The following is an 18,721-nucleotide window of genomic DNA, read 5'->3' as shown; positions in this document are numbered from 1 at the left end:
CAAACTGTCACATCTTCCAAGACCCGAGAGGACACAGTACATAATGGGAAATGGGACAGAAAGAGCAACTCCAATAGAAGCCAGTATAGACTTGATGGGCCAAAAGGCTTTCTTTTGTGTTTTAATGATCCTATGATTCTAGGACACTTTTCTAGGTGCTGGGGATTGTTCCATCCTGAATGTGGTACACCTTCCCCTCCTTCTCGTTGACCTGTGGCTCACCTGTCTGAGTCAGGTGAAGGGTGCAAGGTCCCAGTGTTAAGGTAAAAGGTCCGGACATTGAGATTGGATGGCTCTTCTAACCATTAGTATCTCCTGGTGTGTCCCTTATTTGGTCCAACGTCCAAACCTTTAAAAGTGAGGCCAGTGAGAACAGCTTCCACCTAGTGAAGTGTGTTTTTACAAGGAGATTTAGAAGCAAATTTTTGTCTCTCCTATCTGGAGTGTTTTCCGACAAACAGAATCCCCTAATCTTTCATAGTCCCTGTCTGACTTTTATCCCAATAAAATCTGTAGAGCGAGAATGAGCTGAGATATTATAAAAGGCAGCAAATCTACTCTAGCCATGCAGGTGGTGTTGCAAGATCATATCGCTGGGTGTCTTTCATACCAGTTGAATCATTTAGGAGCAGATAAATGTATTAGTAGTCAACTCTTTCATCATTTAAAATACACAAAATATGGCCCCATTGAAATAATGAAATTACATAGTATGCCTCCAATGTAATCAGTCACTGTATGTTATTTATTTAGATGGGTAGTGGGGTGAGATACACTTCTACCAAAGGAGGTGTAAGGCTCTCCTTCCCTCTGCTAGCCCACAGGTCTCCCTTGGGAAAGGCGTAGCACCTGCTTAGCACCCCACCCCTACTCTGAGCAGGGTTAAGTGAAGCCATGGAGCAGATGGTGGATGGTTGTATGAGTAGCTGATGCATATCACAAGTCCTGATGCCAGCCAGACCATCTCTGAAGAGTATTGATAACGGCTGAGGTCAACCATCTTGTAAAGACACTGCGCAGAAGGAGGCAATGGCAAACCACTTCTGTAGAAAAATTTGCCAAGAACAGTCATGGTCATAAGACCATGCTCACCCACATCATATTGCATGGCACATAATGATAATGACAATGATTTATTTAGAGATACAGTACAGCAACAGGCCCTTCCAGCCCAACGAGCCCATCCAATTACACTCATGTGACCAATTAACCTAATAAACCTTATGCCTTTAGACAGTGGGAGGAAGGTGAAGCACCTGGAGGAAATGCCACCGTCACAGGGAGAACATACAAACTCCTTACAGACAGCAGTGGAGTTGAACCTGGGTCACTGGCGCTGTAATAGCATTACGCTAACCCCACCCCGCCATCATACTGAACTCACACCCCGGGAATCCAAGTACAAATCAAACTTCATCAACTTGAAAATTAAATTCAGTTGTAAAATCTGTACGTAAAAGTAACGGGAAAAGTTAACACCATAAAGCTATAGATTTGTTTACAGAAGGAGACTATTCTGGCTGATATCTGCTCCCAGCACAGTAAGCCCATATCCCCATTCCTTATTTCCCTGAGATTATTCTCTCTCACATGTTCATCAACTCTTCTTTGATTATTTTTCCCACATGGGCAAGTTACCATAGGTAATCAGTTTTCCAGCACAGTTTTAGCATACAAGAGGAAATATGTGCTCTTGACAGGAAATCTACGTGGTCACAAGGAGAACATACAAACTCCGCACAGACTGCATCCAACATCAGGATCTATCTCAGCTCCCTTGAGCTGTTAGATAGCACAACCATTACAATTTCTATTCATAGTTTTATTTACCTCTGCCTTAAAAATACTCAAATACTCTATTTACACTATCCTTTGCAGAAGAATCCCAAAGACTTAAAACCCTCTCAGACAAAATATGTCATTACGACCCAGTTTTAATTGGGCAATCCCTTGTATTTAACTAGTGATCTACTAGTTATAGATTCTTCTACAAGAGGAACCATGTCCTCCATATCTACCAGGTCAAGACCCCTCAGAATAATTTGCTTCAATCAGGTCACCTCTCAGTTTTCTGAATTCCAATGGATACGAAGCTCAGCTTCTCCAGTCTTTCCTCAAAAGCCAACCCATGCACCCCAGGCATTGACCAAGTAAACTTTCCCCTTGCAATGTATTTACCATCTTCAATTAAAAAGAGAACAATGCTGTGCATAATATTCTACACATCGCCCGCACAAAGAGAGTTTTCTGGGCCACAATTGGAACTGTGACTCCACATGAAATCTGATTTACTCTCAGCCATCTTCTGAATTGGACCAGAGAATGATTCAGTCACCGTGAATGATAATCAACAGTTAAAGTATGGGGAATACCTGCCAGCCTTGCCAACAGTACCCACATCCAGTAAGTAATGAAGAAAAAAATCACTGTGCGTAACATAAGTAAATATGCAATAGATAATTTGTACTGATGCGCCATTGATAGGAGTGTTTGATCTACATGGAAGGGAGCCTCCTGGACTATTACAATTATACCAATGTTAATCTTCGTTCTCATGCAATCATAAAGCATCCATCAAACATGTATCTGTTTTTTTCTCTATTTGCCTCACGTTCCTGTCAACAGTGCCCTAGATCCTACCCAGTCAGCTACACACAGGGCAATTTAACCTGGCCTGTTAACTTTCCAACCTATACAATATATCTTTGGGATGTGGGACTAAGCTGGAGAACCCAGAACAGCCCATGCACTTACAGGAGGAAAGTGGAAATTCCACATAGATAACACCGGAGATCAGAACTGAACCTGTTTGCTGTGACTGTGAGGCAGTGGTGCCATTGGTGGAGGATGCCAAGACAGAATAACTGTGTCTTCATGTGTGAATGTAGACACGTCACATACGGTGTCAATAGTTTATTTAATTGTAGATACATTACAACATTCAAATGACATTCATTATCAAAGTGTGTATTCATTATACAACCTTGAGATTTGTCTTCTTACAGGCAGCCACAAAACAAGAAACCCAAAAGGACCCTTAAAAAAAAAGACCAACAAACACCCAATGTGCAGAAAGAGAGAGAGAAAAAACAAATCATGCAAACGATAAAAGTAAGCAAATAGCATTTTGAATGAAAGTGAGTTGTCAGACACGGAGCCTGGAGCAGGCCACAGGCTCAGCCTCAGTGCAGCAAAGAGCGAAGTAAGCAGATTTGGCCCGATCCTTGCCCTGGTGTTTTCAATCCACCTGGCCTGGCGTTTAACAAACATAGCTCTCAACTTCTCTGGGTTGATTTCATCATGAACAAGCTCTGATATACTGAGACCAATTGTAAAGCCTGCTTTATAATATCAACCAAATTCAGTTACCTTCATGACTCAAGAACAAGAACTACGATCTTCATGTTGTGTAACACTCAACCTTCTAACAACTATGCTCATGCTTAGTGTGATGTCCTGGAGCTGTTGACTTGCTAAAGATGCACCAGGGTTTATGGTCACAAGGTAAATTCTATGGCACTCACACCATGTACCTGGCATGGTCAAGAACCATCTGGAGTTCAAACAGACTTGAGCAATATGAATCTGAATTGTACTGATTTGTTAATGGTCTGGGGTTCACCATTGGCTTTGATGCTGCTGTGTTCTGCTAAGTGCCAAAAGGAACTTTAAGACACAGGCACTGAGCCAATGTTAAACAAAGGAAGAAAACCAGTGGAATTTGTTTCATAGCATATTATTAAGGGCAGAGAAATATCCTTTTTCTTTTGGCATACATCACAACTGATTTACAATACTGTACCTCATTTCCTCCCAACATATTTTAGGTCAAGTACCCCTTATCTGAAATGCTTGAGGCCAGATGTGTTTTGGATTTTGGAATTCTTTCAGATTTTGGAATATATAATGTTCACAATCATTTCGAACTCTGAATTTATTATGTGCTGCCAGTAAACAGTCTTAGTCTCACAGTTGTCAATCATACACAAATGTACTTAACATTAAAAATTACCACATGCTGTTAATATAATGAAAATACAATGTGTGCAGGGTAACAACAGCAGCCCAGGAGCATCAGAAGTATACCTGAATCAGGTGTTGAACAGCAACAAACAACGTCATCTCCACCTACAATGCTGTGTTTGGATTAAAAGGTTACAGTACACTATTTGTATTTTACTTTCTTTTTGTTCTGGTGTTCGATATTCATCAGTGACTCATCTCCTTCTACCTTAGGCCACAAACTTATCAGTCACCCCTGATGAGTTATTAACTTCAAACTTTCTGCATAATCACTCAAAGAGTTGAACTGCAAATGCATGTAACGAGAGATGTATAACTCATCTCCTTCTACCTTGGGCCACAAACTTACCAATCACCCCTACTGTGGACACTTTCTGGAGGTCCAAGATCCATATGCTCCACGACCGCTGGACTAAGTGTGTAAATGTAAGAGGGGACTATGTTGAAAAATAAATGTGCTAGACTTTCTAAAATTGACTCCTTCTACCTTAGGCCACAAACTTATCAATCGCCCCTTGTATATGAGGCCACTTCCCAGAAGAACCTGTGATGCACAGAGACCTGTCCATTGCCTGGGAACCTTCCCAGCACCTTGTGGAATTTTCTTTTTGTATCATCATGTCAGTCCTCAGAAAAAAAAATTCGGATTTCGGAGGGTTTTGGATTTTGGAATTTCAGATAAGGGGTACTCCACCTGTATAAGGAATCAATCTCTATTTCTCACATGGTGGTAAGTACAAACTGCGGCTGAACAAAGGAAAGGTCCAGTTGATTTTCTGAGTCAGGTTGTTCTGAGTTGAGTATTGCCCAAACACTTTGCAATGAGGCTGCACAGGAGGTAGTGGTTAGCGTAATGCTATTACAGCTCCAGCGACCAGGGTTTAATTCCTGCTGCTGCCTGGCACTCTCCGTGTGACTATGTGAGTTTCCTCAGGGTGCACAGGTTCCCTCCCACATTCCAAAGATGTACCGGTTGGTAGCTTAGTTACTCCAATGGGTGTAAAGGGGCGGAGTGGGCCTGTTGGATGGGAAGGGCTTATTAGGCTGGAAAGGCCTGTTACAGAGCTGTAAATCTTTTGAAAGAGGAATTAGCAAACAGGTCTTGATGGCCCCCCTTGGATGAAATGAACGATTTACTCAAAGAAGAACAGAGAGATTACCCCCAGTACCCTGGTAAACCTTTTTCTCTCAGTCAGCGACTATCCAAGAAACTGGTGATCTGGCACGCTGCCTCAGTCCCAGACTAGATTCGATCCGAACTTCCAGTGCTGCCCGTGTGGAGTTTGCAGTGACTTCCTGCATCTGTATGCACTCCCTCTGAGAACTGCAGCTTCCTCCCATTTGCCAAACTTGAACTCATTGCTGCAGATCACTCCGGGTGCAGGAGGGCGGCAGAAGGATCAAATGACGTTGGCGGGCAGGTGACAGAGAGTAGGTAACAATGAAACAAAGGGAGGAACAGGATTGCTCTGACAACCAACAGGGACTCGGTGGGCCGAATGGCCTCCTTCCGCTCATTAACGGACAAGATATTTCAAGATTGTTTCGGGTAACTAGCAAATTTACTGCCATCTTTTCCCTAAATAACAATACTGATCAATTCAAAACATAGTTTTTAAAGCACATCGGAACGTTCTATGCTTCTGAAAGACACTGAACAAATCAAAAGCACACTTTTCTGTGTCAGGTATTACATTGTTTACAGTGGCCTGGCTCCGTACGTCACAACAAACGATTCACTCTTACCTTGCAAAGAAGTGCAATGGCCCAGTCAATGAGGTAGGCTGCTAGGCTCATTTTTGCCTTCATGTAGCGGTCAGGTAGACAGGACAGGTACATCTGGTGCAAGTCGGGCTCGGTAAAGGGCAAATCCATGGATTCAGCACTTCCTGCATCATCTCCATCCAAACTGAAGTGCTCAGAGCCTTCCTCCATTCTGAGCCGTGATACCCCCCTTCGTAAGCCGAACACTCTCTAATTATCCTTCCGTTTCGCCTTTAGGACATTGGTATACACACCCTCTTCAGGTTCAAAAACACTTGATCTGCATCTAAATTAGTATCGGCAGAAGTACTTCTCCAATGCAAATTCAGCAGCATTATTCAACTCCCTGTTGGAACCAGTTTGAATTAAAAACAAGAGTTCAGCATCTATTTTAAACTGTCCAATATATCTTCTGTTACAGACAAACTGCCTCGAGATAAATATAGTCATAGTTTAGCTCTGTGCAGATCAGGAATAGCATCCCATTATTAGAAGTAGTTGTTGGGAGGGGTGGGGGTGTTCATTTTTTACATTCAAACTTGCTGGAGCTATGTGTTAATCACTGAGCACACTGTAATGGGAGAAAGGATCATAATCCGAGCCAAGTAACGTTAATGGCACTCCAGCGCTGTTTCCTGCTGCTTTTAACATGAATGGATTCACTTCGAGTGGGTCCCCATGGTAAAGGCTGCGCGTATAGGTGATAAAAACAAAATTCTGCCTTGCTTTTCCGTGTGTTGTGGTCAGCTACAATAGAAACGAAATGGCCAGTCTTGGTGCACTAGCCGGACACGCAGTGACTCCTGCAGGCAGCATTTTTTCCGAGCACCCCCGCAACAGAAAAGCAACATTCAATTTCCTCACCGGTGTGATCTCATCCTGCATTGAGACCACCCTACCACCACACCACCCATTTAAGAAAGTTACCTCGGGGTGACCAGCAGCCAGCCGATCTGTGAGTTAGAGAGTTACTGGTAAGTGATATATTGGCTTGCCTGTTTTCTTCTCTCTCTCTTTGGCTTTGTACCTTTTGAAGTCCCTCTTTTATTGACTGGGATGGCCCTTCTTTTCAGCCGAATTCAGCTCAGCTGAAAAGCCTGCAAGTTGCTCTAAATTCGTCTCAGGAACTCTGAGAATACCACGTCCGTAGCAACGCGCACCCTCATTCCCCGCACAGGAGACTTTTTTTTGTCTTTGCTGAAAGTCCAGTTGTTGCACTATTTGGCCGGACTGCTCTACATGCTCTGAAGCTTACAAACACGCCTCAAAGGCAAATATTCTCCACTTTGCTCTTAATTTTCTGGCCCCGTTTCAAGCTTAGAGGAAGAGAGATCGGCAGAATCCGTCCCACGCAGAGCAGCACCTCCGTGTCGAAAGGAAAGGAGCCCCTCCTCCGACCAACACAATCTGGTGAAATTTGTAACACTTTGCTTTCATCTGATTAGCACGCTGTTGCATTTTTAAACTTTTCAGCCCCGCTTCCCAGAGTGTTGTTTGGGCTTTATTGATCTCACTCCGTCAGTAACAGGTCTTCAAGAACAGCTGTTACAACGGGGGATGGGAATAGTACTCCAGCACCTTACCCCCCTGAGATCTCCACACTGACTTTTTTTGAACTATGTGTAATACAGATCCCGCAGTACAACCATGCTCTTTAATAATAACTGACGGGCTTTGTTCTTATTAAGCACTTCACTGCACTACTACAGTGATACAAAGCCCCAGATTCTGAAGCCACAAGCTACTCTGGCCCACACTGTATTAGTCATGAATGTCACAAGTCATTCCTTTGTTGTATTCTTAAATGACAACCGCACCATCCAATCCTCAATCAACTCCGGGCTTCTATATTGCCCTAGTATTTGGATCCATTATTACAAATTGTGAGAGTCAGGTAATCTAGTGGCAATTTAGGGAAAGATTTCTAATTAATGTGGGGTCATGCAGAATGGCCCACGCAATAAAGGCAAATTTAAACCATTTGTAACCAGTTAAATGATTGCACATTGAAGTACAAAGTGAGATGACAACACCCCCACAAGCATCTATCAAAGATCAAGCCTGCACAATAAGAATATCAGATCTGCAGCCTCAGTGCAAGTGAAAACTTGTCTCCAGTAAGTAAGTATTTTGCCTTTTATCAGGATGATGGATAAGAAAACTGAAAGTATAGCAAACTATGATCATTAAACCCAGCACACACACACACACACACACACACACACACACACACACACACACACACACACACACACACACACACACACACACACACACACACACACACACACACACACACACACCTCTTTGGGAAAAGAAAGAGCAGTGCATAAATCTCTACTTCCCTGAAGCAAGCAGTTGTTTTATATTGGCTAACTATCCAAACTATTTTCTACAAGTTTTTTGCAAGGTCCAGCTATAGCGAGAGTGTGAGAGCACAGCAGCAAAGCTTTCCTCATAGTCTGCAAAAATTTAGTGTCCGCTCCGTTTTCCATTACTCAAAACGATAGGCAGAACAAGTTACCAAGTGGTAATTTTACTACTGGCCTGGTGTATTCATCAGATTTGCCTGGAGATGTGAGGCAGGTCGGTAACTGTTGCCCTTTATTTATCAGCCCCTTTTATTTCTGAAATGCGAATTTTAAGCTATCCTTGTCCCTCTGTGATGGATATTCACTGTCTTTGGGCCAAGCTGTAAACAGTTTTCAATGTGAATGGCAAGCAGGAATCAGTAAGAGAGCTTTGCAAATAAACACTGCGTCTATAGCAGACTTGCTGGCTCAGCATCTGGTCTAACTGGTGAAGAGGTGCAGTGTAAGACAGTGAATTATTCAATTTGGCTTACTTCAAAATTGGCTAAGTTGTTTAGTTCAAGGAAAATAGATATTATCAGTTAACACAAATAGGTGATGTATTAATAAGTTGGAAGATTTGCATGCTGAAGAGTCAGCTTCACAGCATTAACTGCCGGTACCAGTGTTCTTTCTCTCCAGAAGCTTTTAGACCACTTGGGTTAAACAGTATCTGAAAATATATCACATGTATGTGAAATCAGCCAAAGGAAAAAGAAATAGTTTGAACAAAATGAGAAGTTTAGACTGTTAGGAAAGGCTAAGGAACATCAAAGAAGCATGATAGAAACATGGGGCGAACAAGAATCCATTCCTTTGCCTTCGATTTCTGTGACAGATGACTGATTCGTTTGCAGCTCATGGGTATGATTTTTAGCTGATGGGAATTGTTCCTATGTTTAGGAAATCCTTTGTGTTTTCGAAATTGTTTGTAATTTGGAAATCTTTTGTAAGATAGCCAGGTATGTACAATCTGGTCAGGGAGCGTCAGAAGACAGAAAGGACAATGAAGATATGAATATTGGGTGCCAGGTAACATAGTGGTTAGTGTGACACTATTACTGCTCCAGGCATCAGAGTTCAGAGTTCAGTCCCAGCATCTTCTGTAAACTGTTTTTAAATCCTCCCTATGGAATGCATGGGTTTCCTCTGGGTACTCTGGTTTCCTCTGGGTACTCTGGTTTCCTCCCACAGTCCAAAGACATACTGGTAAGTAGGTCATTGTAAGTTATCCCGTGGTCCGGCTAGGGTTAAATTGGAGTTTGTTGGCGGCAGGGCTCGAAGGGCTGGAAGTGCTTAAAGTGTGCTGTATATTTAAAAAATAAATGGGCTGGAAAATTTTGACATGTGCTCGTCATTTACATGTACAGATTTCATCTTCAATTATACTGCTGTGGGAAGTTATGAAGCAGATGTAAATCTTCTCCCAGAGAATTGGATTATGATTCTTTCTCTGTGTAATCCATTGCTAACAGCAAGGTTATGGGACATGCCCAATTGGCACATCAGAAATTAAAACTACCGTAGATTCCGGACTACAGAGCGCACCTGATTAAAAGCCGCTGGCTCTAATTTTAGAAATAAAATCAATTTTTTAATTGTAAAGGCCGCACCGGATTTTAGGCCGCACCGGATTTTCGGCCGCAGGTGTCCCACGTTGTAATATGAGATATTTACACAGAAAGATATTACACGTGAGGATTTTTTAACTTTTAATTAAATCCATATGGTAACAAAAACAAATACATATTGCAAATGCTTTTTTTCGAACCGTGCCCGTAACGCGGCTACTTTTAAATATACGTTGCGTATACTTCTTTACTGAACAACATTCCAATATCTCCTAACGACTGGTAAAAAATATATATACTGCAGCCTACCAGGAAAAGTTATTGATCACCTTTAACTTAAAAGCAGCGTTCGCTCAGATCCAAAGCCGCTCGCGTAATGCGCTCCCTCCCTCCGTCCCGTTTCATCGCAAACCGGCATTTTCCCACAAGACACCGCGAAACCGGGTGTGACGTCATAGCATCCCGCGATGTAGTACAGAAAACAAATATAGTTAAAACTCTTCTAACTTTAACTAGAAAATGAATTACTAAGCGAAAATATTATAAACTAAGTAACTGCCATAAGGCAGCACAATGCTTCGAGTGTTTTCCATGTTGATGAGGGTGAGTACAAATGACTGATTTACAATAATTTAATTGTGAAAGTGCGCTTGATTTATCGTACAATTTCATTGGACCTCTGTGAACTACTCATCAATTTTATTGGTCTACTGTTATGAGGCAAAATGTTTACAAGGCGGCATGAAAAAAATCATGTATTAGCCGCTCCGGATTAAAGGCCGCAAAGTTCAAAGCTGTTCAAAATGTGGGAAAAAAGTAGCGGCTTAAAATCCGGAATCTACGGTAGCTCAAAATTATGACAAGTAGAAATGGCCATTTCTAAAGCAGATACAAAACAAAGGTAAAGAATCATAATAACATCCCAACTGCTACATTAACACTAATTATCCCTGGTTAGGTTCACAAACCTTCTCTACTGCTGACCACCAGCTCATTTTCCAACCAATGCAGAGCCTCCATGTGGTCCTGATTCACGGAAGAGTCTTTGACCTAAAACACAACTATTTATTTTCCCACTGATGCTGCCTTACCTATTGAGCATTTCTGGCACTTTTTTTTCTTTTTTTAGTTCATAATTCTAGCAACTGCAGTTTTTTGACCTTTACTTTCCAAGGACCAGCAAGGGAGGAGATTAACAGGCAGATAGCAGAAAAGGTTCAATGCCGTACTCCAATGCAATGCTTGTCGAAGAAATACATCAAGCCCACTAACTCCTGGAACTCTCTGGTACGTGCTCACTCAATGTCAGGGAGGAACATTTGGGATGGCATCGTGAATCTCAGATCCATGCTCCTGGAGCACACAGAAGCCCTGCATAAATTGGGGAAGAGAGTTTACAACTTTCTCACCACTCCACATATTCACCCGTTCTGTGGGAGAGTCGGTGGTTCACAAAGGGCTTTCATCAACACACAAGCGTGGAACTAGGTCATCCTCAATCCTGTGGGGCCACCATAGATGTAGGTACTTGGACAATCAGATGTCCTCTTAGCAAAAAAAATTATTCATTTACTGAGATCAGCAGGTCTCAGTGGGGTGGAGCTTAGGAGATGAGAGCAACGAATGGCAACTCCCTTGCTTGCATCTTGGGAGACAGCTCTATTTCTATCTTTAATATCTGTATTTTACCCTTTCAGGTTTCTTTTGAAGACCCTGACCTGGCTCATTGTGGAAAAGAGACCCGCTCTCGGGGTCTCACGACCGGTCGCTATTTGACATGCCAAGGACGCGGCCTAGAAGACTAGCAAGCCTTCAGGGTTCCGGGGTTTCGTGGCTCCGGAGGCGGGCGGACTTGAGGTTGGTGCCGCTGCGGGAACCGGCTGTGTCGTGGGAGAAAGAAGATCGAAAGCAGCGAGCTGATTGTGTGCCCAGAGACCTGAGTTCTTCGGGCACAGAGCTCGGGAAAAAGCGACGCAACGGACTTTTAACATCATAAATCAGTGAGTTGTTTGTTATGTCTCCCCTCTCGCTGTGAAACGGGGGCAATTCTTTTTCCCTTATTAGGAAGAAAGAGAGCCCATGGCATGTCGAATTACTGGGTGAATGAGTAGTCTTTGGGGTACTGCAAGTCTGTGTCTTCAATGATGCTTTGCTGTGCAATTGAGTGCTCGGTGGGGGTTGCCGACGCTTTTTTGCTGGTGGGGGAGGGGGGAGCTGGGGGGTGCTTTGGGGTTCTAACATTTAACTGTCATTCATTATTTGGGGCACTGCTCTGTTTTTGTGGTGTCTCCATTTCACAGCAAGAGGGGAGACATAACAAACAATTCACTGATTTACAAAGTTAAAAGTCTGTTGCATCTCTTTTTCGGAGCTCTGTGCCCAGAGTAGTTGGGTCTCTAGGCACACAGCCAGCATGCAGCTTACTGCCCCTCATTCTTCTGAATTCCAGTGCGTAGAGGCCCAGCGCCATCAAACGCTCCTCACCATCATTGACAGGACGACATGTTGGCTGGAGGCAGGGCAGCTGTCGTTCATTTCATCTGCGGAGGTGGCGCGCGCGTTTGTTGGCTCATGGATCACGCAGTTTAGCGTCCCATCAGATATCTCTTCAGACCGAGGGACGCAGTTTGTCCAAGCTTTGGTGTGCGGTTGCCCATAATCTGGGGGCCAAAATGCACCTGCACCTCAAGGCTGAACTTCAGTCCCCTTCCGAGGACCTCGTTTTTGGGCAAAACCCATGTGGGTGCCGGCAGAGTTTCTCCCAACCTCCGTGGTCCCATGGTTTGCTTCGCAGCAGAGGTCAGCTTTTATGGGCGTGCCAAAACCTTTGCTCCAGTGCCCCCCGACACAGCACGGCCTGCCACGGTCGCACCTGTAGCCGGGTCTGCGGGAGGTAAAATATGTGTTTGTGTATCATGATGGACATCGGGGTCCCCTGCGGCCGCCTTATGGCAGCCCATTCTGCGTGTTGGAAGCTGGGGTAAGATTTTACACTGGACTTTGAAGGTGTCCTGAACAGTGTTTCTGCGGATCATCTCAAGCCTGCCCATTTGGACCTGGACTCTCCAGTGGAAGTGGCACAGCCCCCATAGAGCACCCGGCCTCCCACCTCCAGACCTTCAGAGACTGACTTTTCTTCCTCCCCAGCACCTGCTCGAGAAGGCAGGGGTAGGTTCGCCGGGTTTTGCGGGCCCCTGCTCATTTGACTTTGTCAACTGGGGTGAATTCTGGGGGGGGGGGGGGGGCATGTGTAGGGACTCCTTAATTTCATTAGGCAGAATTGCCCCAGACTGTTAATGGTTAAGTTCACCATGTATGTTACATGTTACGTTTCACGTCATTACGTTTTGGGGGTGGGATTTTTTCTTAAATAAATATATACACACGCATAGATATTTACACAATATATACACACAATGTCACCATTTGTTTGCAAAAGGAATAAATTGTATGTGCCAATTTTTGTCGACGTTCCTATGCTACCAACCAGTATATCTTCCCATTGTAGGAGGAAACCGGAACACCTGGAAGAAACCCATGTAGTCACAGGGAGAATGTACAAACTGCTTACAGAAATGAACCCAGGTCACCTGTACTGTAAAGCATTGTGCTAACCACTACACTGTGCTGCCCTAATGGGACATTTGTGGAGTGTATTACAGTGGGTATCAGTACTGAAGTGCTAATGGTGTTATTCCTATGTCACTCACTTAGCTGCTCCCACACGGGATGATTTCACATACTGTACAGGCAGGGTTGTCAATAAAGTTCAGTTGAATATCCTGCTTGCTGGCGTCCTGGTGTGCTCTGCACTCTCCCTCAATAACCAACGCAACAAGCACCATAATCCTGACTCAAGACACTGGGATGGTGGAATCTGGAGCAAAATACAAACTGTGACAGAAACTCAGCAGGCCGGGCAGTATTTCTGGAGGCAAAGTTACTCGGTCATGCTGCAGGGTCTCAGCCTGAAATCTGAATATCCCTTTACCTCCACAGATACTGATTGACCCACGTTGTTAACCTGGCAGCCTGTTTTAGCTGCCATAATCACAGAAAAATTAAAATAAAATCAGCAAGATTAAGTAACGGCTACTTGTACATAGATTGGAAGAGCACAAGTCACAGGCTTGCCGAAAGTGGGAGAAAGTTGTTTGTTAGGTAACTTATTAGTAAAAAAACAGCAGTACACTCTATTAACCTTATACACCGTTAATCAGGTTCCTGGCTGTGATGAGACGATAAAACAAGCCATGTGCAACGCCCTATGTTAAAACTGCATTTCTGTTCTCAGAAAATGTCTGGAAATCCTCATGCAAATTTGGAGATTGTTCAGTAAAAATTGTTTTCAATGCTCTTCAAATTTCCATACACTAGTTTGGAAAACCTTGCAAGAAGCACATAAAGCCAACGTTCTCAACACCTAACCCACTCATAATCCAATCTCTAGCCCAGACTGCAATTATTGGAAGTTTGAGTTGAAAGCTAGGGGAAAGTTGAACAGAATAGAGAATCAGCACTGGGGGCTCCGGCCTTGCTGATTGCTGCTGAGATTGAAACTTGCCCTTTTAGAAAACAGGTGGGACTAAGGGCATTCAGGTTATCACTGTTTGAGACTATATGAAATTCCACCAACCTCACAGTTCCCTGACCCTGCACTGCTTGTTTCGATCTCCAACTCAGGATCCACAAACCTGACTGTCCAGGTAGGTCCATTGTCTCTGTTTGCACCTGTCCCACGGAACTCATATCCACATGCCTCAACTCCAGTCTATCCCACTTGGCTCAGCCCCTTCCCACCTACATCCGTGACACTTCACATACTCTCAATCTCCTTAAACAACTATCAATTCAATTCCCTGGCCTTTATCACCTCACTTTCACCATGGATGTCCAGTGCCTATTCAAGTCTATCCCCTATCAAGTAGGCCTTCAAGGTCTCCAGTTCCTCCTCAACAACGGACCTAACCAGCTCCTCTCCATCACCACCCTCCACCTGGAAGGACTGGTTCTCATCCTCAACAACTTTTCTTTCAGTTCATCCCACTTTCACCAAATCCTAGGTGCAGCCATGGGCACCTGCATGGGCCTCTGCTATGCCTGCCTTTTCGATGGCTATGTGCAGCAGTTCATGTATCTAATTCTCCCCAAAACTTTCTACACTTCATTGATGACTGCATAGCTGTTACTTCCTGCACCCATGCTGAGCTCATCAGTTTTATCATCTTTGCCTCCAACTTCCACCCCCCCCCCCCCCATATTCACTTTGTCCATTTCTGAGACCTCTCTCACTTTTCTCCATCTCTGTCTCCAGCTCAGGGAACAAGCTGTCTTCCAATATCTTATATAAACCTACCAACTCTCACAGCTATCTCGATAATACCTCTTTCCACTCTGTCTCCTGTATAATGTCAATCCCTTTTCTCACTTCCTTTGTCTTCACCGCATCCATTCCCATGAAGAGGCATTCCTTTCCAGAACTTCAGAGGTATCCTCTTTCTTCAAAGAATGGGGTTTCCCCTTCCTCTACAACTAACGCTTCCCTACATGCACCTCCTCCACTTCCCAGACATCTGCTCTCACCCCATTTTCCACTACCTTGACAGGGATAGAATTTCTCTTGTTCTCACCTACCACCCCATGAACCTTCATATCCAGCACATCATTCTCCACAGCTTCCACCATCTTCAATGGGATTCTACCACCTAATACACCATTACCTCCCTCCCCCTAATCTCTACTTTCCACTAGGATCATTCCCTTTGTGATTCCCTTATCCATTCGTACCTCCCAGCCTAGCACTTTTCTTGCAAGCTGAAGAAGTTCTACACCTGCCCATTCATTTTGTCTCTCACCTCCAGTCAGACCCACAACAGTCCTTAAAGGTGAGGCAACACCTCACCTGTAATTCTGATAGGGCCATCTACTGTATCCAGTGCTCCTGATGTAGCCCCCCCCCCCCCCACATCCTCACCAGTGTTATTTATTACTTATTGAGATCCAACATGGACCAGACCATCCATCCCTTTGAGCCATGCTGCTCAGCTGCCCCCAGTTTAACCCTAGCCTAATCATATGACAATTTACTATGGCCAATTCACCTACCAACTGAAATGTCCTCGGATATTGATGAGACCTGATGTAGATTGGGGGAAGGCTTTGTTGAGCATCTAGGATCAAACAAGAAGAATTTCCGAGTGCCCACCCATTTTAATTCCAGTCAGTATTCCCATTCCAACATGTTGGTCCATGCCTTCCTCTATTGCCATGATGAGGCCACTCTCAGGTTAGAGGAGGAAAACCTCATATTCCATCTGGATGTGAAGGCTATTCAATTCTTGGCTCATAGACCTCTTTCTCCTTCTTGGTTGTTTGGTGATATTGCTTTCCAAATACAACATCTGCCTCTTGTACAATCAAAAACAGATATAGATACACTTCCAAATAATCATTGTCCGACTTCTGATCATAAAGAGAAGTCAGCCTTCAGCTCTTGAAATGTAAGTGGCAAGCACTAATCACCTTGATGTTAAAATAAATATTGTCCAAAGACCAGCTTTGCAAACAAGCTTTGTGGATAGTGGACATTTTGTCTGGGAGAAGTAAGACTCAGCTCACTACACCTCCTTTATTACTGCTTAAGATGCAGCATAAGACAATGGGAGTGTTTAATTTGGTTGTTTCAAGCAGACAAGCTGATTCTTACGTTGCTTGAGTCAAGGAAGCTTGTAGAACAGATGGATAATACTATTTAGCAGATCAATAACTATGATGTGTTTACAGTTGGAAGGTTTTATGTGCTGAAGGAGGCTAGCTTCACAGTTTTACAGTATTAATGGCAGGTAGCTGAAGAACTATGTCTCCAAAATGCTTTTAGACATTTTGTGTTGAAAGGACATCTTCACATATGTATGTGAAGTCGCCTAAGTGGTAGAAAAAAGGAATAATGATAGAGAACATTTCAGACTTACGTTCAGATGAACATCAAGAAGAATGATAGGAAGATGGGGTGAATAGAATCCATTCCACTAGCTTCAGATTTTGTAATGGGTGACTTCCATGTCTGCATTATGGTATATCCTTTTAGTTTTATAGGAATTGTACCTGTATTTCATAAACCCTTTGAGTTTAAGAAATACTTTGCATTTAGAAATGGCTTATAATTGGGAAATAAACATAAAATAAAAACTTCTAAAACATAAAAGTTACAGTGTAATCTCCCTTTAGTGAGAGAATTTGTGGCTATTTGTATCCAATAGTACTTAAGATCTCTGTTTGAATTTATAATCTTTGCAATCAGCAAACCCAGTACTATCACATAGGTATCCTTTGGCCTGATGGCATGAACATTGATAGCTCTAACTTCCAGTAATTTTCCATCTCCCCTCCCATCTTTCTTATATTCCCCACTCTGTCTCCCCTCTCACTTGCCTATCATCTCCCCCTGGTGCCCCTCCCCTTTCTCTTTTCTCCACAGCCCACTGCCCTCTCCTATCAGATTCCTCCTTCCTTGGCCTTTGCCTTTCCCATCTATCACCTCCCAGCTTCATACTTCATCCCCCCTCCCTCATCACCTGGATTCACCTGTCACCTTCTGGTTTGTACCCCTTCCCCTCCCCCATCTTATTCTGGTTTCTTCCCGTTTCCTTTCTGGTTCTATAGATGCTGCCTGACCTGCTGAGTTCCTCCAGCATTTTACATGTGTTACTGGAAAATGTTTACTTCTTCTTCCCCCCACCTTCAATTTCTCACCTCCTATAACCTCCCCCTGGTGCCACATCTCCTTCCCTTTTTCTTATGGTCTACTCTCCTCTCCTATCAGATTCCTTCATCTCTGGCTCTTTACCTTTCTCTCACACCTGGCATCACCTATCACACCCTAGCTATCCTTCTTTCCCACCCCCACCTTTTTATATCCTGGTGTCTTCTCCTTCCCTGTCCAGTCCTGGAGAAGGGCGTCACCCCGAAATATTGACTGTTGGTTTAGCTCCAGGTATGCTGCCTGACCTACTGAGTGTGTATTGCTTTGAATTTCCAGAATCTGCAGAATTTCTTGCATTTGTGATGTTTGTTGTTTTGTGGCTCACTGTGTTAAAGACAAATGTATTATGTAGCCGGACAAAACATTCACCTGAGTCTAAAATGGATGCTAGTGGAGGACAGATGCAGCAACCTTCTGATGGAACACAAGCAAAATTAGTACTTGTTGCCTCTTTAATAAATACAAAGGCCAGCTAATCTGTTTAAGCACAGTATTAGATTCTGGAGCTGAGTTTTGGGAAAGGTTAACGTCAATTTAAATTGGGCAAAAATAAAGTCATTACTACTTCACTTTTAACTAAAACAGTGATGGAAGTTAACCTACAGCTGGGAGAGAATGTAAACCACAGCCAACGTTTAGATGCCATGGAAAGGACATTGGTGGGTGAAGTGGAGAAATTTTCCATTCTATTTGTCAGGCAACAGTGGAAGGAGGCAACGACTGAAGTGGTGGCCTGGGTTTAAGCTCCGAAGATGTGGAGGCACCAACAAATTCCATTGTCTAAAAGTACTGAACATGGAACCAATCAAAGCCCGAATACAAACGATACCAACAACCTCTATCGATCAGCTAGTCAAATTAATATTCATATTCTCAACAACACCCTTAACCACGTGCCCTCTTCCAGTCACGTCTTCGATTTTTGAAATGAAATTGCTGAAAAAAGACTGCAAGTCAGGTAGCGTTTCTGGGAAAAGGAACTGATAACGTTTTTGCTCGGGAAACCTTCATCAAAGCTGGGAAAGAAGAGTGAAGATCGGGAACTAGTACCCGACACCCTTTGTTATTCCCTTCCATGCCTTGTGACACATTGTGCAGCAACCTTGCCATTCCTTCAGCATTTTGTCTGTTTTTTGCTAGCTGGACACTTAACCCAGCACGGAAAGGAAGTGTGCAGGGAGCCAGCTAGATTTGAACCGGAGACTACTTGCCTCAAAGTCTGCTGCCTGACAGACATAGTACAGCACCAA

General features: G+C 43.6%; 1 protein-coding gene and 1 long non-coding RNA gene across 4 annotated transcripts in view; one reads left to right on the top strand and one right to left on the bottom strand.

Moving 5' to 3' along the window:
* The window catches only part of arhgef4 (Rho guanine nucleotide exchange factor (GEF) 4), a 476,594-nt gene extending 470,229 nt beyond the window's left edge, over positions 1-6,365 (bottom strand). For all 3 annotated transcript variants that reach the window (XM_073040794.1, XM_073040792.1, XM_073040793.1), the window contains exon 1: positions 5,770-6,365. In XM_073040794.1, coding sequence (XP_072896895.1) covers positions 5,770-5,958 — 189 coding nt within the window. In that variant the 5' untranslated portion in view covers positions 5,959-6,365. The remainder of the gene's footprint in view (positions 1-5,769) is intronic.
* Positions 6,366-6,370: 5 nt separating this feature from the next.
* On the top strand, positions 6,371-15,614 carry LOC140725385 (uncharacterized). Its single transcript, XR_012098334.1, has 3 exons — positions 6,371-6,761; positions 11,407-11,709; positions 13,218-15,614. It is a non-coding gene; the product is annotated as an uncharacterized lncRNA (long non-coding RNA).
* Positions 15,615-18,721: the final 3,107 nt, after the last annotated feature.

The sequence above is a fragment of the Hemitrygon akajei genome, chromosome 3, assembly GCF_048418815.1.
Source record: "Hemitrygon akajei chromosome 3, sHemAka1.3, whole genome shotgun sequence".
NCBI classification, from domain to species: domain Eukaryota; kingdom Metazoa; phylum Chordata; class Chondrichthyes; order Myliobatiformes; family Dasyatidae; genus Hemitrygon; species Hemitrygon akajei.
Note: the sequence above shows the minus strand (reverse complement) of the source record. Positions and strands in the feature narration are given on the sequence as shown.